Consider the following 20,283-nt stretch of genomic DNA (forward strand, 5'->3'; position numbering starts at 1 on the left):
GCTGGACCACGGCTTTTAACACACAAAAATGGGAATAATAGTACTACCCTCATAGGATTCTTATGAAGGCTAAATGAATTACTATTGCACTTGTAGACTAGTGCCTGGCACATGAAAAGCACTTATTAAGCACAGCTGTCACCATCCATCATTGATGTTATTATAACCATTGTCACTATTATTATTTATACAGAGGCTGAGTCACATGCCCCAACCCAGGGACCCACCCCAGTATCCCCAGCCTTCCTTTCCAGCCAGAGGTGGAGTGGGTAATTTGGGTGGTGGCAGCCTGCCCTATGAGTCAGCTGTGAGCCTCAGCCATGCTGGGGTCCTCTGGCACAGACTGCCTTGGCCAAGGGACCCTTGAGTTGAGTCATCAGGGCCATGATTCCAGCTGGAGGATGCCTTGGCAGTGGAGTTTGGCTGGCAGAGTCTGACCTCCCTGGTCCTTCCAGGAAGAGACTGGGCACCTGCCCCAGGAAGCTCTCGGATGTTACACCATGCCAACATCAAGCCTGTCTATTAGTGCAGTGTGCAAAAGAAGAGGCAGATGAGGGTAAATGGGGGAGGGACAGAAAGGAGAAAAATTACCTCAGTCACTTGCTTCAAGCCAGAGGAATATGGAGGATAGTGCACAGGGTTCTGACCTCAAGCTAAATGACCTCAAATAAGCTCTTCGATTGTCTGGGCCTTATTGTGAAGTGTAAAGGACAACATGGACCTTTCGGAGTTTCAGTAGGACTTGCTGAGTGGAAATGGATATTGGTCACTTTTTTCCTTACTGTGACAAAACACTTGGCAGAGGCAACTTACAGGAGCAGGGGTTTGTTGTGGCTCACAGTCTAATTTTCCCCCATCATGGTGGGGGCCCTGTACAATGTTCCATTGCTGTGAAGAGATGCCATGACCAAGGCAAACTCTTAGAGAAAAAGACTTTCATCAGGACCTTGTTTACAGTTACGGAGGGTTAGTCCATGGTTATCACGGCGGGAAGCGCAGGGTCAGGAAAGCAGGCATGGGACTGAAAATGTACACCCTACTGAATCCTTAAAGCCCACCCTCAGTGACAAGCCTTCTGCAACAAAGCCACACCTGCACCAGCAAGGCCACACCTCCTAATCCTTCTAATCCTTTCAAACAGTTCTACTCCCTGGTGACCAAGCACTCAAATACTTGAGTCTGTGAGGGGGGTGGGGGGGACATTACCCTTCCACCCACCATATCCAGGGAAGGCTTGGCAGATGAGACTCAGTCCCTAACAGGAGAAGCTTACAGCACAGTTAGTTACATCTCAGTGGTTCAACAAACCGAGAGAGCTCAGAGGAGAAGTCCAGCCCTAGCCAACACCGTCCAGACTCACCTCTCTTCCCACCGTGTCTCACATCTTCCACCTAGGCTCCATCTCCTAAAGCATCCACAACTTCCCAAAACAGTGCCACCACACATGAGCATGTGAGAAAAAGGCTCGTATTCACACCAGAAGAACATACACTATTTTTAAGTCCCAAGTCCTTTATGAAGCCTTCTTAGTTCTGGCCTGCAAAGTTGCTAGCTCCAAGTAATATTTGTAAAGAGGAAGAATAATTTCTCCTCCTAACCCTCCCTCCCCCCAGCAGTGAGGGGCAACAACTGAGTCCTTCCATTCTTCACTTTATCAGGAGCTGTATATTGGACAACTACTGTATACTGTGCTGTGTCATGGATCTGCAAACCATGGTAAATGGAGGAGGGATAGGAAGGAGAAAAGTTACCTTAATCACCTGCTTCAAGCCAGAGAAATGTGAAGGGCAGGGTACAAGGTTCAGAATTCAAGCTCTTCAATCATCTGGGGGGAAAGTAGACAATGTATAAATGAATAAAGAAATCATTACAAAGCTGACTCAGTTCGAGGAAGGGGAGAAATAGGTTGTTGAATAAGAGAGAGATGCAGTAGAGCTGCCAGAAAGAGCATCTAAAGTCATGGCATTCAAGCAAAGAATGAAGAAAGAGACTGCCCTAAACAAGAGGGAAGAACTTTCCAGGCAGAGAACTGCAACGTTGCAAATGCAAAACTCCAAAGAACGGTTTGAGGAATGGCAGGTGCACATCGCGCAAGAGTTCTGCACAAGGGCATAATAAGAAAAGGAGGGCCGACGGAGGCTGGGCCAAGATGGGGCTCCTATCCAGGGGCCCCCTCCTCTCAGGCACTGCAGCCTCCTCGTATGGCCTGTTTCCACCACCTACAGTCAGTTGCCTCAGAGATCGTTCCAGCTTTATAGTTGTTTACAGAGATGGAGCTTGTCCAGCTATGTGATGGCTGGACGCCTCCAAGACGGTTTCTGAAGGTTGCAATTGTGCGTGTAAAAGAGGTGAGTCTCTTCCTGCAAGTACAGTCCGTGGCATATAGTTAGCACTCAATATAATACAAAATAGAAAATAAAAAAAGAAAAATAAAAAAAAAGAAAGAAAGAAAGAAAAGAAAGAAGGAAGAGAAAGATCTTTTAAAATAATGAATATTAAAAGATCGATATCTGTGAAACTCTGTGTCAACCTCTTTCGACATTCACTTTGCATTACTATTTAGCTCTTGTTCCCCTGCAGTGCCAGACACAGCCCTCAGGACCTCACACATGCCAAGCTTCTATTCTATCATTGACTTATACTCCCTAGGCAGTTCTTCTTCAAAACAAAGTATTATTAGTCAACATAATGTAAGAGATTAATGGGGTTTTTTTTTCTTAAACATAGATGACTAACGCATCCAAAATGAGTGACCTGGAAGACCCATGTGGCTCGTTGTCTTGGTCCCCATCCAGGATTCGAAAAAAGTTGTAGAAGGGGCCAGTGCAGACTCAGACCCAACTCTCTCCAGCATTGTAGAAAGGGACTGTATGGTGCAGGCTGAATTCTGTGCTCCCCTTGCCCTTACAGAGCAGGGAAATTGGCCTGTCAGGAGACTCATTCTGGAGCCCTTTAGTGTCTGAAATCACCTCAAGGAGAACCAAGGTGCATGGCTCCCTGGGAAGCCTTCTGAGGAGTTCAGAATCCATATGCTGCCTACCCACAGCATCCTGCCTTGGTGCCTCAATGGTGCTGGTCTCCTGTCTACTGAGTAGAAACCATTCTATATTAGAAGCAGGGGTTCTTGTAGTCCAGACTGACCTCAAACTCAGTATATAACCAAGCATGACCTTGAGTTCCTGGTCTTTGTGCCTCTGCCCTTTAAGTGCTGGGTTATAGTTGTCTAACACCATACCCAGCTCTCTCAACTATTTCTAATGCAGTACTTGGGCTGTGTGTGTGTGTGTGTGTGTGTGTGTGTGTGTGTGTGTGTGTGTGTGTGTTTCAGATAAGCTCAAGGATTAGTCTAAATAGTGAGCTTACTCTCATGAACCACTTTTGTTTACACAAAAGACGCCAACATTGTGGTCCTGGTTGCCTTTGTCATGGAAAGAGCTTACACTATATTCCGAAGAGTAATTTCAAGGCAGGCACAGCAGCACATCCCTGTAATCTCAGCCATCAGGAAGCTAGCTATGAGATTCAAGAGGTTGAGGCCAGCCTGGGCTACAGAGCAAGACTCTTTCCAAATAAAAGGGAGAGTGTGATCTTAAGTGTGATCTGATTTGAAGTGTCATCCTGCCCGTTGGCTAGTTCTTCCAGTGGGCTTCCAGTGGACACTCTTCCAGAAACTTCTACTGCTCAATATTAGGGAAGAAGTTGGAATAGCAATCACATGAAGTCATGCTTCTCATGCTACATGAAGGCAGCCTGGGGGACTGGGGGCAGCACAGTGCACTCTGCACTTTCAAGGAAAGCACAGTTCTCAGAAATGAATAGACAACAGGCAAGTGACTAGCCAGGTAGCTTGGAACATCCAGATTGGATTCCATGTCCCTCCCAATGCATTGTATCTTTGATTAGTGGGAGTTTGTGGAGATTGTGTTTTAAATAAAAGTGCCATGTGACAATCAGTGAGGGACAGGCGATGAGAGGGATGGTGTCCAGTGGCTTGGGAATTCATTCAGTATCCAACAAATTCACACACCCTGCTGGTAATTATAAGATCTTTGTTGATGAAATATTATATTCATTGGGATTTCTTGCTTTTGAGTTTTCAAGATGTAAATAATTGTTAAGCTAACTAGCCTTAATCCCTTCATAAGGGAAACTAGCATCTTTCTGACATAAGAATGCTGTTTTCAAAACACCTAAGTTGGGCAACACAAACCCAGGAAGTTTGGGAACTGTTGCCTTAGCACTTTTGTAACTACCTTTTGTAACTACGTATTTCTTCTAAGCTTTGGGTGAAGAGCGCAAGGGCTGGTTCTGCGCTAAACCAGGAGTATGGCCTAACAGCAGTGTTACTCAGAACCTAATCCTCTTGGGGGAGGAGGGAGAGAGAGCTTGTCCATATTCACAGATGTGCAGGTGCACACGCATGTGGAGGGCAGAGGTAATCCTCTGGAGCAGTTTCTCAGGAGCCATCTGCCCTGACTTCAGAGACAAGGTCTCTCTCTGGGACTTGGGGCTTGCTGATTAGGCAACAGGGCTGGCCAGCAATCCGCAAGAATCCATGGCCCCACTCTGGAATTAAAAGCGTGTGCCACTATGCCTGGCTTTTGTATGGATGTTGAGGATCCATTAAACTCAGGTCCTCGAGCCTGCACAGTAGGCAGTTTTGGACTGAACCATCTCCCCGGTCCTTAGAACCTATTCTTACCCCTGTCTTCTAAGTATGGTTGCTGCAAGAGTCATTAAAAACCTTCCTAGGAGGTAAGCACAAAGCCTGACCCCTTCACCCCATCTAGCTGGGTTCTTAGTAAGTTGGTGTGGCTTTGAAATGAACTGGATGCCTGCCTTCCTGCTACAAAAACAGGAAGCAAGTCTCCATTTGTGTGCCACGACTATGCTTCTATTATGTCAAAGCCTGAATAGCCAAATGGCCTTCCAGATCCCCTTGCCAAAATGAAAGATCACAGAGCAATTGCCCAGAAATGGATATTGTTATTGGTAGACGTCCTTTGATTTTTTTTTTTTTTTTTTTTTTTTTTTAGCTGCTTGGTCAATAACCTGGGTTAGTAAACTACCTCATGTGTTTATCTTTATTTATTTATTTATTTTTTTTAAAGTGTGCCTTGGCCATAGCAGGAGGGAGAATGTGCTAAGCCTGGTCTTCCAGGGAGATGTGTGAAGATGTAGTGAGCTAGAGTGGGCAGTTGACCAGCACTTGCTATAAAGATTTTGGAAGGCTCCGAAACAGTGCAGTGGGCTTCTAATGTGCTCATGCACCATGCTTCTAGGGAGGGTCTACCCTCTTTCTGCTTTCATCTCCAATGGAAGATGGGTTGGATGTGAAGGTTTGTGGGTCTCAGCACCCGTGAACCCCTTCACTCCACAGTGCCCAATAGTAGCCCCTTCGTTGGCTCTTCAGCAGATGCTCCTTGTGCCAGGCCCTAAGCTGGGTTAGGGTATAGGGTGGAATAAGGAGAATAATGATGCCATCCATTGGATGCCTGTGATGAGCCAAGTGGTCTTTCAGACCATTTACATGTAAAGTCTTGCATAATGTTCAACTACAGTGCTTGACAACAGCCCAACAGTAAGCTACCTGTATTTTGCTACATGAGGAAAGTAAGGCCTGGAGAGGTTGGTTAACTTTCCCAGGGTCACTAAAGTAGGTAAGTGATGGGGCTGAGATTTGAGCCTGTACTTTCAGACTTTCTATTGTACTGCCTCCCTAGCAAAACCATGAAGTGTGTCCATCCACTTTTCAACTGCAGTTTAAAAAAAAAAAAGTCACCACGAGTCTAAGGTTTTAATGGTTGGAGCAGATGACTCCCACATGGCAGGGATCTATGGCTAGAGAGCAGGGAGAGGCCCCTGCTGCTCCAGAACTAACCAGTGCCACAAAACAACTGCATTCATCCCTGCCTACAGAACTTGAAAGGAACACCAGTGCAGTGGTCTATCTCCAGATGCTGACCTTTGGTCCACATGTCACCTAAGAACTGGTCACATGAGAGAGGACATGTCCCCCAGTGGTTCCATCACTCCCTTCTATGCTCCACTTCTTTAAGATCCCTTAGTACTTACTAATAAAATATCGGGGACCAAGCTGCCCACCCACAAGCCTTTGGGAGACTCAATCAAACTGCATGGGCTTTACATTTTGATCTTAGATAAACTGTGGGTGCAGGCCACTTCCAGTGGCTCTGCTGCTCCCCTGCAGGTGGCCTGGGAGGGATCCACATTTGTCCTCTAAGCCCTGTCCCACAGCACATCAGTTCTGCTGGGGTCCCCACTGGAGACTTCAGCCACTGTGGGAGGTAGGAGAACAGCACACCTTGTTCTCCACATAGTCTCTACTCTCCAGCTTTCAGAGCCATGATGCCCACATACCTGTTTGCCATACAGGCCTCTCTGTCCCAGCACACACTGGGAGGTGTCACCTTTCTTCCCCTTTCTGCAGCTCCAACCCAGACAGGAGGGGTCCACTTTATATCTCCTTGAGTTAGCATCTTCAAAGACATTTCCATGAAGTACAGAGAAGTCTTATCAGCAGGTGACAGCTTAGGGTTGAGAGGAGGACAATGGAGTCTTTTATCTTTTTTTTCCCCCAGATTTTCATTTATATTGTAGCCCTTATTAGACCATATATGTGTGATACTTTTCCAACTACAAAAAGTGCATTTTACGAAAGGCAGATCAAAGTGGTTACAAAACTTCATTCCCTTGATCACTTGAAAGCTACTCTCCTTGAACGGTGCTTTGAGGAAAAAGACATGAGGATATGAGATGCGTTGGATCGAATTATGTAACAGGAAAGTTCACGTTCAGCTGTGAGATTGCTCAGTCAGTAAACAAGCATGAGGATCTGAGTTCAATCCCCAGGACCCACTTTAAATAGTAGTAAGTCAAGTATGGTAGTGCCTGTCTGTGATTTCAGCACTGGGAAGATCTGGAGACAGGCAGATCTCTGGAACCCTGGCCAGCCAACTCAGCCTACTTGGGGAGTCCCAGACCTCTGAGAGACTCTGCCACAAAGTAACAAGGTTGATGCTTGTGAGGAAGAAAACCTGAGCTTGCCTTCTGACCTCCAGATGTGCACCTCCACACACATGAACAGAGGGAGAGAGAGAGAGAGAGAGAGAGAGAGAGAGAGAGAGAGAGAGAGAGAGAGAGAGAGAGAGAGAGAGAGAGAGAGAGAGAGACAGACAGACAGACAGACAGACTGACTGACTGACTGACTGACTGACTGACTCATATTTGCAGATGGGGCCTTTGAGAGATTTACTTGATGTGCCAAGGGTGGGACCCTCCAGTCATGCCAGCACCTTGATGTCAGATGTCCCAGCCCCTAGAGCTGTGAGAATAATCAATCATCTGCTCTTTTTGAACCTCAATATACAAGGTTCTGTTATTGGAGACTTGAACAAAGGAAGACAGCCACCTACAGGGAAACTCGGTGGGCACTGGAGATCAGGGCTGGGTTGCCAGCCTAGCACCTGCTGGGGAAAGCATGGAAGAATGTCATATTGCTTGTGAGGCAGGCATGGCTGATTCCCCAAAACCTTTTCCTCTTAGAGGAACGGGATCATGTTTGGCCCAAGTTGCTTTTTGTTGTTGTTGTTCAAAACATGCAAAGAAAGGGCCACACCCGCTGCCAGACATTGCCACTTGCACTTTTAACCTCCTTCTGACTAATTTTATATTCTCATCCATTTTGCCTTTTTCTCTCATTCCTACTTGTTTTTAAACGTTTATTATGGAAATGTTCAAGTATGCACAAAGGAGAAATAGTCAATCTTCAGCTCCCACCAGTTTTTATTCATGGCCAGTTTTGTTTCACAGACGCACATACACTCATTTCCTCTCAGACACTAGATACATTTTCATTTTTAAAAGCTGAGATCTGCTTCTCATACAAGTTCTCCTTCTAAAGTATGTGATTCAGTGCTTTTTTTCCTTGGTATCTGCCCAACTGGAAGCCATGAGCACCCTGGAATCCCATCTTCACGCTCCATTCCCTATTAGAAGTCACTGCCAACCCTCTTCCCCTGGGTCCTGGCAGTCACTCCTTTTCTTTCTGTCTCTATGGCTTGCTAGATTGTTTCAAAGCAAATCCCTGCTAGCATGTCATTTTATCCAGAAATAGCTAGGAATGTATTTTTAACACATAAAGGCTTCTTTCCGTAGCATAGCCGAATGTGATTCTTACACCCAAAACGCAATAATCCACCATCTAATGTACAGTCGGTGTTCAATATTTCTCCTTTTTATTTGGATCTTTTGTTTTGTTGTTGCTGCTGTTGCTGTTGACATGGCACGCACTGTGTAGCCCAGGTTGGCCTTAATTCGGCCTCAGCCTTCCCAAGTGCTGGGATTACAGGCATGCACCACCATGTTAGTGGCCTCTTGTTCTGGCTGTAGTCACACAAAGCCTGACTTCACACAGCTACCATGACTATGACAGCTCTTCTTCCTCTGTTGTTACTGGGTATCTTCCTGTAGGCCATTTATTTATTGGTTGGGAAATAGGGGACTTTTCTATAGAATTTCCTACATTCAGAGTTTGGCAGGTGACAACCCATGGTGCTGTCACTGTCTTCCCTGGGAGCTGGAAGGGTAGATGCCAAGATGCCATGGAAACCAGGTCCTGAGATGAAGAGAGTACACTCCTTGAATGGGTAAGGACATTATCCCTGCATCGTTCCTGAGGCACAGTCCTGTCTGGAGAGTTCTCTTGTTAAACTGATGAATGAGCTCAGGTGTTGTCTTCATGACCTCTACCTTAGGAAGTGCCCATCAACTCTTCCCCAACAGTGTGGGCATCTACCACTGTTGCCTGGATGCACTGTTGCTATGGGGTTCACCAAAAGATGCCTTCCTTGGTCCACATCCCTCCATGCATTATCAGAAAAGAACATTTCATCATCCTTTTCAGAATAATGATATATCTTTGTTTCCTCCAAAGATGACAATCACTTTTATTAATTAGCTCATTCATTCATTCATTCATTCATTCATTCATTCACTTTACATCCTGAGCATAGCCTCCTCCCTCCTCTCTTCCTGACTCCACTCTCCCTTTCTATTCCCCCATCCCTTGCTCCTCAGAGAAGGAGATCACCCTCCCCCCACCAACCCACCTCAGCTCATCAAGTCACATCAGAACTGAGCAAGTCCTCATCCCCTGTGACCTGGAAAGGCAGCTGCGCCAGGAGGAAGTGTTCAAAACACAAGCAACAGAGTCCATATCAGAGACAGCCCCTGCTCCCCTTATTAGGGGACCCACTTGAAGCCTGAGCTGCCAATCAGCCACATCTGTGTCGGGGGCCAGGTCCAGTCCATACATGATCCTTGGTTGATGCTTCAGTCTCCACAAGTCCCTCTGGGCCCTGGTTAGTTGACTCTGTTGGTCTTCTTGTGGAGCTCCTGTCATCTCCAAGTCCTTCTATCCTTCCCTCCACTTTTCCACAAGACTCCTTACACTTCACCCAATGTTTGGCTGTGAGTCTCAGCATCTGTTTCAATCTGCTGCTGGGTAGACCCTCTTAGAGGACAGCTATGCTAGGCTCCTGTCTGCCAGCACAGCAGAATATATCACTAATAGTGTTAGGAGTTTGCTCTCTCCCATGGGGTGGGTCTCAGATTGGGCCAGGCATTGGTTGGACAGTCCCTCAATCTCTGTTCTATCTTTATCCCTGCACATATTGTAGGCAGTTATTTTTAAGTCATGGATTGTTAACAATTCAATGTATTTGAATCTGTTGACTTCATTATTCTTTCTGATAGTCAAATGGTCCATCTTTGGTTTCTAGAGGGTCTTCAGGTAGACTCATGGTCTTCATGTGACTGCTCCTCTCCTCTCACCATGATGAGACGCTCTAAATTCCTGGCTCCCTTTGGGATAACAACACTTCCTAAGGACCATAATTAGAGCACTAAGCATGTTTGTCACTGTTTTGCCGGCCACTTCTTCTACATCTTTTGGAAGTCATAGGGAAAATGTAGATCATAAACCTACACTGACATTTTGAATTCAAATTTTAGGTATGAGAGATTTAATTTATTTTCTTTGATTTTCAAATTGTATTTCTTTTTCACTCAGGGCTAGGGATATGACTGGGTGGTGTAGCACTTGGCAGACATGGAAGCAGGAAAAGAAAAGGGAAGGAGGGGGAGAGGAAGGGAGGGATAGTAGGAAGCAGGGAAGGGAGAATCTTGGCTCCTAATAATGCTGATATTATTGCCATCATGGACCTTTTCAAATAGCCTTTCCATTATTATTCCCACAATGCGGTCATTGAATATCAATCTATTTACATTTCTTATTCATTTTGAAGAATTTGTTACATACTTTCTACCAAGTTACTGCTACCAAGTAACTACCATAGTTACTGCTGGCTTAAGTTGCTGTTGTCCGGTTTAAACAAATATTTATGAGCCATGCCCCATGCACCTATTATTGATTAGGCAGAAAGGCATGTGGCATTTTCTTCTTTAACACGCCCCAAATATAAGCTGCCTCCAGCTCTGGATGCTTTTCATGTCTTAAAACATCTCAAACTATGGGGAGGCCCATATCACTCAGCACAGTCTGAGTGTGGCTTTAGGCTACTCCCTCTGTCAGGAGTACATCTGACAGGCTCTGGCCATGCAAGCCTTCATTCTTTAGCCTGCATGGCTCATCCCGTCACTTCACTCAGGCCTCTGTCCAAGCTCGTCTTCACTCGCCATTCAGATGGTCCCTCTTCTCCCTCAGCATTCCTACCCATCCTGCCCTGCTTTGCCTTACTCCACACCATCTCCCGCCTTCTCTCTCGCACCATTGACGGTTCGTTGGCTTAAACGCTGTGTGTCAACTTTCTGTTATGGCCAAAAAAAAAAAAAAAAAAAAAAAAAAATTACTGAGATAATCAACTTAAAAAAAGACAAAAGTTTATTCCGGCATCCACAATTGTGGATGCTCCAGTCCTTGGCTGCTTGGCCTTATGGTGAAGCAGTGCATGGTGGGGAGGAGAGCGCTAGAGAGTTCGACTCGCCTAGTGGTGGGTGGGAAGCAAAGAGGGAAAGAGAGGAGCTGGGAGATGTAATATGAATAAATTAATAAAATATATTTAAAAAATAATAAAATAAAATAAAATAGACGCGGGGGGGGGGGGGGGAGAAATTTGGTGGGGAAATGCACATCTCCAAGGCACACTTCCTTTGCCATTTTCTGACTCATTTATATCTTCCACTACCATGACTGTCTCCCAGGCACAAGTGCTGGTCTCTATCCAGCTTCTTCCATTCATTCCAGAAAACGCCTTTTAACACCTATCGTGTGCTAGGAATGAATTCTATGGTTTAGAACAAAATCCATTGTCCATCTCCATCCCCAAGAAGCTGAGCTTCTAAAGGAATATGGGCGCAGCGGATCCAGGGGAGAGCCAGGATTTTATGGAGCCCCAGTATTATATAATTTGGGGAGCCCTCTGTAAAGAAAACAACATCCTGTTGCTAGGGACATTTGGCTTTTTAAAAAATAGCCCATGGGAGAGTTATGCTAGCTGTCGAGGGGGCAGGATGAGTGTCACACACACACACACACACACATACACACACACACACACACACACACACACACACACACCCCTACTTAGATTCAGGAGACTTCCAAAGGAAGGTGGGCTGACGCATTAGCTCACTGATTAAACTGTGATATCTGTACTTCCTCTTTTGGTTCCCTTTTGTCCCCAGGTTTAAAAAAAAAAAAATCTCAGATGCATTATAAGGCTTAGATTGTGATTGAGATAAAGCCTGATTGTCAAAACAAAATGGCTTAAACAAACTAGAGGTTTCTGTTTCCCCTAATATAACTGAGTAAAAAGAAACCCAGGCTTGGCAGGAGCCTCCCTGGTTTCATGGGACCAGTGTCCTTCCATCATGTGAGTCACCCACTTGTCATCTATGAAGCCAACGATGGGCCACATTCCAGTCAACAGGAAAAGGCCAAAGGCAAGAGGAACGCCCAGCTCTCCCCTGCAGTTCACAGCCCTTCTATGATCACATCAAAGTGTCACATGTGGTCACATGACCACACTAAGGTGTTAGGGGAACGGGCAAGTGTAGTATTTATTCTGGTGGCCGTGGGTCCCTAGGTCAGAAGATATTGCAGATGGAAAAAGGGCGCTACGGACGTTAGACATCTCTAAGGCAGCCTATCATGTGTACTGTGTGGTCTAGAAGCCTCAGAACAGAAGTTCTAATCTTCCCAAAGCCACTTGTGACAGAAGCATGGTTCTGCTTTACTGTCCCTGCAATAGATTCTTTCTTTCTTTCTTTCTTTTAAAGATTTATTTATTATTATTATGTATACAGTGTTTCACCTGTATGTCAGAAGAGGGCATCAGATCTCATTACAGATGGTTGTGAGCCACCATGTGGTTGCTGGGAATTGAACTCAGGACCTCTGGAAGAGCCGGCAGTGCTCTTAACCACTGAGCCATCTCTCCAGCCCCCAATTCTTTCATTCTGATAACTTTGAATTCCTGCACCAGAGCCCATCTGTTGGCTAAAAGTGAAACACTAATGCCATCCAAAGGACACCAGAGAAAGACCAACCAATATCAATCGGGAGGGAAACAGTGGTGTGCGAACCAAACTTCAAAGGCTTACCAATTCCAGATGCTAGCCAGAGACACAACAGGATGCAGCCCATGGAACTCAACAGGATTGACCATTGAGGAGGCTGGGGTGTTTTTTATTGCTTGGCAGTTTGGTGCGCTCTGGACTCACCTTGAAGACAAACCTCTGGGTGCGCGTTGTCTGGATTAGGTTAACTAGTGGGTAAAGAGCCATCCTAAGGAGCTGAGTAACAGCATGCATAACTGCTTCCTGACTGTGGATGGGATGGGATTGGCCACCTTCAGCTCCTGCCACCATGCCTTTCCTGCCATGATGGACTGCCCCCCCCCAACTGTGAGCCAAAAACCTACCCTTCCTTCTTCAAGTTGCTTTTGCCAGGTAGCTTGTCATAGCTGTATAAGTAAAGCAGAGGCCAAAGTGACTCCGAATGTGATGGAAGAGAGGGGAGCCTGAAGACGGTGACCAACAGAAGCCAGTAGAAACAGAATGGTGAGAACCCAAAGTGCCCCAGCAGATGGCACTTGGTTGGCTTGTTTCCATCGTAATAATCCACAACTAAATCTAAAGATAAATTGACAAAAATGTAGTTCCGCATATTTCACAGAGACCAAAACAACAGCAACTTAACCAAGTTAAGGTCCATTGCTCTCTCCTTCAGGAACCTCAAGGTGCTGAATACTGAGGGGAGGTTACCATGCTGGGGCCTGGGTTCCCTCCATGTTACCCCCATGCTATCCTCAACATACGACGGCTATCTCCTTGTCCAAGATGACTGCTGCTTCTCATGTTACCATGCCCCCCCCCCCACATCGCAGCCATGAGGAAGAAGGAAAAGGCAGGAGGTCTCTTCAGCTTTGGGGACCACCAAGAGGTGGTTCACCCAATGTTTACTTGGTCTTCATTGGCTAGAACTTGAAGAGCTCACCACGTCCACTGGGAAAGGACACTAGAAGAAAGCATCTGTATATTGGAGACCAGGTGCTCAGCCTAAACTAAAAGGTCCTGTCTGTAAAAAAAATAAAAAATAAAATAAAATAAATGGGAACAACCAACAGTCAGAGCCTCGAGAGACCTAAGGGGGGCGGGGGGGAAGCACACGTCTCCCTCAGCTACAGCTGAAAGGAGAGAGGCATCCTGTAAGCTGGAAAATACATAGAACAGAAGGACCTCTCTCTGGTTGACCTTGTTTTCTCTGAAGCATGTGCCTAAGCACCACTACTAGGAGACTGGGCTCTTCAAGGATGAAGCGAAGAGAAGCCTTAGCATACTTACAACCCTCATGGTAAAAAAAAGAAAGTCTGTACTTGCAAAGGCCCTGAGCTGGTTAATAACAGAGACGGGCCTTTGAGTCAGGGTTTTATTATAGGCACTGGGCTCTGATGCACTGACTTTAGATAAAGACGACTCAGTTTCCATGTCTGTAGAGGAACCCCAGTGTGTAGCTTGCACACCTTGCCCCTTGGGGGTGCCTTTCATACGCTGTGAACTCGGTACAAATGTGAACGGACAACACTGTGGAAGAGATGGTGTTATCAGGGCGCTGTTTAGGCTTCCCTTCGCTGCTCAGCCTGAATGGCCAGAGATGGTGGCTGGTGGATCGCAAGAAGGGCAAGTGAATCAGGAATGGGCCCTGGAGAGGAGGAGGCCTTAGGCATCTGTGAGCAGGATGAGAACAGACTCTCGGGAGGCAGCTTCAGTGAGACAGCTTGTTTAATGGGATGAACAAAGGCTACTTACACCTTTGTGGGTGGGTAGGAGCTTTGGGGGTGAGGGTACAATTTTAGCCAGGGCCAGGGTGCTGGGGATGCCTCATTTGCATAAGGAGGAATTCCAGGTGCTGCTGGACATGACCTTGTAAGGAGAGAGGAAGTTTAAACCTGGCTACCAGGCTATATGACCTCCTCCAGGGGACAAAGATGGGGCCACAGGGCTATGTATGCTAAGACATGCAGGTCTGCTGATCTCAGGAGGAGATTTAGACATGCCTCAACCTCACTCTTATTCCAGGCCAGCTTCCCTGCCACCCCACCATTATCCTATAGCTCCTAATCTGACGTCAGAGCTTAGATGCAAAAGGTAGGGAATGTGAGAACGAAAACACCCTGAGGGTCAGCCCTACTCTTGTCACAGTTCCACCCAGACTGCTCCAGCACTCAGCCCTTAGGTCTTCTACCCACCTTTGGGCCAGTGTCAGAATATTCCACTGTCAACAATGAGAAAAGAAGGAAAGAGTGCCATTCTAGACAAACAGGGTCCCCGAGGCCACCTGGAAGGGGCACTCCATCTTGTTTTTCATGGACTCTAGAATTCAGCATCTACACTGTCTTGAGATCACTGCCACAGATCCTTGAGCTTGTACCCTGCCCTTGGTGTTGGGAGCTCTCTTAAAACCTCATCCTTCCCTCAAGACCCTGTGGTCTGGGCCTCAAGCCAGTAAATAGAGCAAATTTCTCCCCTAAGCTTCTGAACTACAACGCCAGCCTGCCCATTGGATGCACACATCCATATACACACTCATACACACTAATGTTTACATACAGTACACCAGGCATGAACACAGATATAGACAGCAAATACCATGTAAATGTACAAAAACATACCACACACGTAGCGTCCACTAAACACATGTGAACACAACGCACCAATGCATACACACACTCTCTCTCTCTCTCTCTCTCTCTCTCTTCTAACTGGTTTCTCTGTTGCCCACCACACTCTCCCACTCAACCCCTTACACAATTGAGTGATTGCCCTGAAAACACAAATTAAAATACTTTTTCATTTTAAACTCCCACCTCTCTTCCGGTCGCTTCCAATGTGCCTCATATGAGTATATGATCAGGGCCAGCATGACCTTTCATGAACTGTCCCCTAGGATGCCATCCAGCTATTGCCCCTCCTTTTCCTACCTCCAGCAACCAAGTGACCAGCCACCCTTCCTGAGAGGCTTGAATTTCCTCATGGTTTGCCCCCAACCCACCCATGTCATCAGCCAGTCACACACTCAGAATGTATACTCACAGGCTGGGAATGGGGGTGTACACCTTCAATCCAGCACTTAGGAGGCAGAGTCAGGGGGATGTCTGTGAATTTGAGGCCAGCCTGATTAACATACGACTCTCCAGGACTACAACAGAGAGACCTTGTCTCAAAAAAATATATCATTCTGAACCCCTTCAGAGCTCACTTATTCTCTAAAGGGCCTCTGGGATCCCAGCTGGAACCAGTACTTTTCTCTTTTCTTCCTTGGAAAGTTAAGCAATGGGATGATTCACCTCCTGTATCTGTGTCCCCTGCAAGACAGGTGGCCTTCTTGGTGGAGTACCCTGTCCTGGTCTGGGCAGGTGTGCAGTGGGCACTGGGTGGATAGATGCACTCACATATCCTCCTTACCCCACAGATCAAAGTAGAAAACCATCATGACTACCAAGACATCACCAGTGTGGTGGCCATGGCCAAAACCTATGCCACTACTGAGGCCTTTATCGACTCCAAATATGACATCCGCATACAGAAGATTGGATCCAACTACAAGGCATACATGTGAGTCAGTGGGCTGGGGCTGGGAGGAAGGTGGGAGGAGTCTGTTCCCTTCTACCATGACTCTTTGTATGTCCTCACCTCTGCCTCTGTTGCAGCTTAGGAGGGTAGATCTCACCAGGAAGATCTCTCTCTCTCTCTCTCTCTCTCTCTCTCTCTCTCTCTCTCTCTCTCTCTCTCTGTCTCTCTCTCTGTTTCTCTGTCTCTCTGTCTCTCTCTCTGTTTCTCTGTCTCTCTGTCTCTCTCTCTCTGTCTCTCTCTCTGTCTCTCTGTCTCTCTCTCTCTCTGTCTCTCTCTGTGTCTCTCTGTCTCTCTCTCTGTTTCTCTGTCTCTCTGTCTCTCTCTCTGTCTGTCTCTCTCTGTCTCTCTCTGTGTCTCTCTGTCTCTCTCTCTGTTTCTCTGTCTCTCTGTCTCTCTCTCTGTCTGTCTCTCTTTGTGTCTCTCTGTCTCTCTCTCTCTCTGTCTCTCTCTCTGTCTCTCTGTCTCTCTCTCTGTTTCTCTGTCTCTCTGTCTCTCTCTCTCTCTGTCTCTCTCTCTGTCTCTCTCTCTGTCTGTCTCTCTCTGTGTCTCTCTGTCTCTCTCTCTCTGTTTCTCTGTCTCTCTGTCTCTCTGTCTCTCTCTCTCTCTCTCTGTCTCTCTGTCTCTCTCTCTCTGTCTGTCTCTGTGTGTGTGTGTATCTGTGTGTGTGTGTATCTGTCTGTCTGTCCCTCATCCCTCCTCATTTTGTGTAAATCAATGACTCCTTTGAGTAGCTGACTGAATGGTGAGGGTTTTCTTCTGTATGGAGAAAGATGTACGGTCTGGTGTGTATGTATGGAGCAGCAATCTGTTATTCTCTGAAACCAACAAAACTCATTTGGAAGACACATCAGATTCTCCAGTTGCAAGCAACAGAAACTACTTCAGAATATTACATGTTTTGTTTTTAAAGAAATTCAATAAAAAACATGGGTGACCAGAAACCTTTAAAACCAAGCTGGGGCCAAGGGTGGTGGTGCAGACCTGTACTGGCAATACTCGAGGAGGCAGCGGCAGGTGGATCACTGTGAGTTTGAGGCCAGCCTGGTCTAAAGAGCAAGTCCAGAACGGCCAAGCATACACAGAGAAACCCTCTCCCTAAAAACCAAAATAAATAAATAATGTTATAATACAAGAATTGCCATACAAACCATTTGAGCACGAATCTCAGTGAGATACTGTTTTATTAGAACACCACACCCCAAAACTGGTCATGATCAGGGACACAGAAATAACTCGGGAGCCTAACCATGACATTGGTCTGCTTCTAAGGTAGGCTTTTTATAAGAAAAACTTGGGCTGGAGAAATAGCTCAGTGGTTAAGGGCACCGCCTGCTCTTCCAGAGGTCCTGAGTTCAATTCCCGACAACCACATGGTGGCTCACAACCATCTACAGTGTTATCTGATCCCCTTCTTCTCCAGATAAAGCACTCATACACAATAAATAAATCTTTAAAAAAGAAAGAAAGAAAGAAAGAAAAACTGTAACCAGGTAACAAAACCATAACCAGGTAACAACCAATAAAACCACAACTAGGTAATAGCCATCAAAATGGCGACCAGGTATGCAGGTGTAGGAAACAACACTACATTATTTTCACTAGCAAGACAAAGTGTTTCTAACTGACCTTTAATTTGATTGGTTTGGTAGTTGGGGGAAACCCTACAGCGTATCCAGGTAACAAAGTATATAAAGTTTGAGAAATGAAACCATAGAGACATAGTCATTGGAAGGCAGAGCCTAAAAACTTGAGCTTAATTTCACCTTATAATCAAGAGCGATACTAAAAAAACAAAATAGCTACAATTATGCTATGAAGCAGGTAATAATAATAATAATAATAATAATAATAATAATAATAATAATAATAATAATAAATTAAAGCAAACCAGATCCCACTAAATTACCGATTTTAGAAGCGTTGGGAATCAGGGCAGCCCCAGGAGTATATAGAATTAGAAGTAATTTCTGATGTTCATGGAGCCAATAGGTGAAGAACACACCATAGTCTTTTGTTATCTCAGAGTGTGAGTGTCATTTGCATTTTTGTTAGAGAAAGGCAGAAAACCCCCTATGTTGAGCCCCAGCAGGAAGGCAGGCAATTTGAGCAAGATCACTGCCTGGTGGATATGTAGGTTCTGCTTCTAAAGGAAGAGTATGAGACAGAGGCAGTCCCCTGCCTCTGCTCTCAAGAGAGTAAACAAAGGCTGGGCTCACCTGGGGCTGAGGCCCATCAGTTTCAATATGACTCTGGAGTAGGTAGAAAGGCTCTCCCTGCAGAGGCCTTACCTCCTTCTGGGTCTCTGTGCTCTGTAGAGGAATTTTAATTCAGAACATGGTCTAGGTCTGTGTGATCCAGCTGGAATGCAGACACACCTTTAATCCCAGGAGACACAGGCAAGCAGATCTCTGAGTTCAAGGCCAGCCTGGTATAGAGTAAGTTTCAGGTAAGGAAAAGCTTAGGTCCAGGCATGGGGGTAGATGCCTTTAATCCCAACACTCAGTAGACAGAGGCAAGCAGATATCTGAGTTCTAATGAGTTCTGTTGAGTTACATGGAGTCAGTGAGTTGAGAGGCAGTGCAGTTGAGTTGAATTCATGACAGTTCACTTCATGGAATTCAGAGGCAATTGTACTGGGAGAGATTAAAGAGAGAACAAGCTAGACACAGGTGAAGACAGAATGAGCCAGAGAATGAGAAGGAGCCAGAAAATTAGAGCAGATTGCTAGAGTTCGTTTGAGACCAAGCAGAGCAATTCAGTCAGAAGCTGAGAGAAGCCAGATGAAATCAATCAGCTTGGAGAGGAGTTTGAGCCAGAACACTGAATTGAACCAGCCAGCGAAGTTCAGAAAGATCTATACAGGGTGAGCTTATTCAGCAGTAAGTCTCAGAGGCTGAAAACATTCTAGGCTTATATTAAATTGTATGGATGCTAGAAGATTCCAGGACTAGGCCAAGTCAGTAAGCCTCCAAGATGACAATTACATCGGGCAAATAGAAGATACTTTAATAGTGTTCCTCACTTTGGAATGTTGCTGCTGGTTCCATTTCAAATGGTAAGACCCATCAGCCAAATGTTGGCCCTCTTGTCACCTTCATGTAGCACTGACTTTGGGCATATCTCCATATCAGGAAACTTTAATAACTGACCATGGACAGGAGTACAGTCTGTCTGTATGTCCATGTGATTCTGTGTAGCATGGCTTTGCCTGAGAATCCTTTGGGCAAGCCAAGCTGTCACCTGCTTCTATAAAGAGGCCAAGTCAATCAAAGCTGTGGCTATTCATGAATGCATTGTCTGCCACGACTTTTCATCACATGGAATTGCCTAGGCCATCAGGAGAATGTATAGGGCCAGGTAGATACAGGGGCGATAACTTAATGGGTAGAGTGCAAGCATAAGGATCAGAGTTCGATTCCCAAGCACCCACCTAAAAAGATATGATGGTGCATACTTATAATCCCAGGCCTAGGAAGGATCCTGAGGCTCATTGACCAGCTAAGTTAACATAATTATTAAGTTTTGGGTCATAGTGAGAGAGTCTGTCTCAAAAACAAGGCTAATAGATCCTGATGCACCACACCAAGATTGACCTCTGGCTTCCACACTCCCATGTGTGTGTGTGTGTTTGTGTGTGTGTGTGTGTGTGTGTGTGTGTGTGCACGCACGCACGCATGTTTAAGTAGGTCTGGGGGTATTTCAATGACTAAAGCACTTGATTTCCAAGTACAAGAACCCGAGTTCAATCCCCAGATCCCACATAAAAAACACCAGGTATGAGCCCAGGTATGGTAGTGTAGGCCTTAGCTCCAGTACTTGGGAGGGAGGCAGATCTCTATGAGTTGGAGGCCAGCCATGTCTACATAGTGAGGCCCTGTCTTTAAAAAAATGAAACAAAGCAAGCAAACAAACAAAAATAGCAGGTATGTTCATATGCTCTTGTAATCCAAGCCCTAGATAAGCAGAGACAGGAGGCTCTCTGGGACTCCCTGACCAGCCAGTTTATTCTTAGTGGTGACCTCTAGGCCAATGAGGTTGCATAGGAAGTAGATGGTATTCTAAGGATGATACCCCAGGTTTTCCTCCAGCCTCAACAGGTGCACACAT

General features: G+C 45.9%; 1 protein-coding gene across 1 annotated transcript in view; it reads left to right on the top strand.

Moving 5' to 3' along the window:
• Syn3 (synapsin III) overlaps positions 1-20,283 on the top strand; it is a 66,716-nt gene that overhangs the window by 25,619 nt on the left and 20,814 nt on the right. Inside the window, exon 2 of the mRNA XM_051173001.1 lies at positions 16,016-16,158. Within this exon, the coding sequence (XP_051028958.1) occupies positions 16,016-16,158 (143 nt within the window). The remainder of the gene's footprint in view (positions 1-16,015; positions 16,159-20,283) is intronic.

The sequence above is a fragment of the Acomys russatus genome, chromosome 31, assembly GCF_903995435.1.
Source record: "Acomys russatus chromosome 31, mAcoRus1.1, whole genome shotgun sequence".
NCBI classification, from domain to species: domain Eukaryota; kingdom Metazoa; phylum Chordata; class Mammalia; order Rodentia; family Muridae; genus Acomys; species Acomys russatus.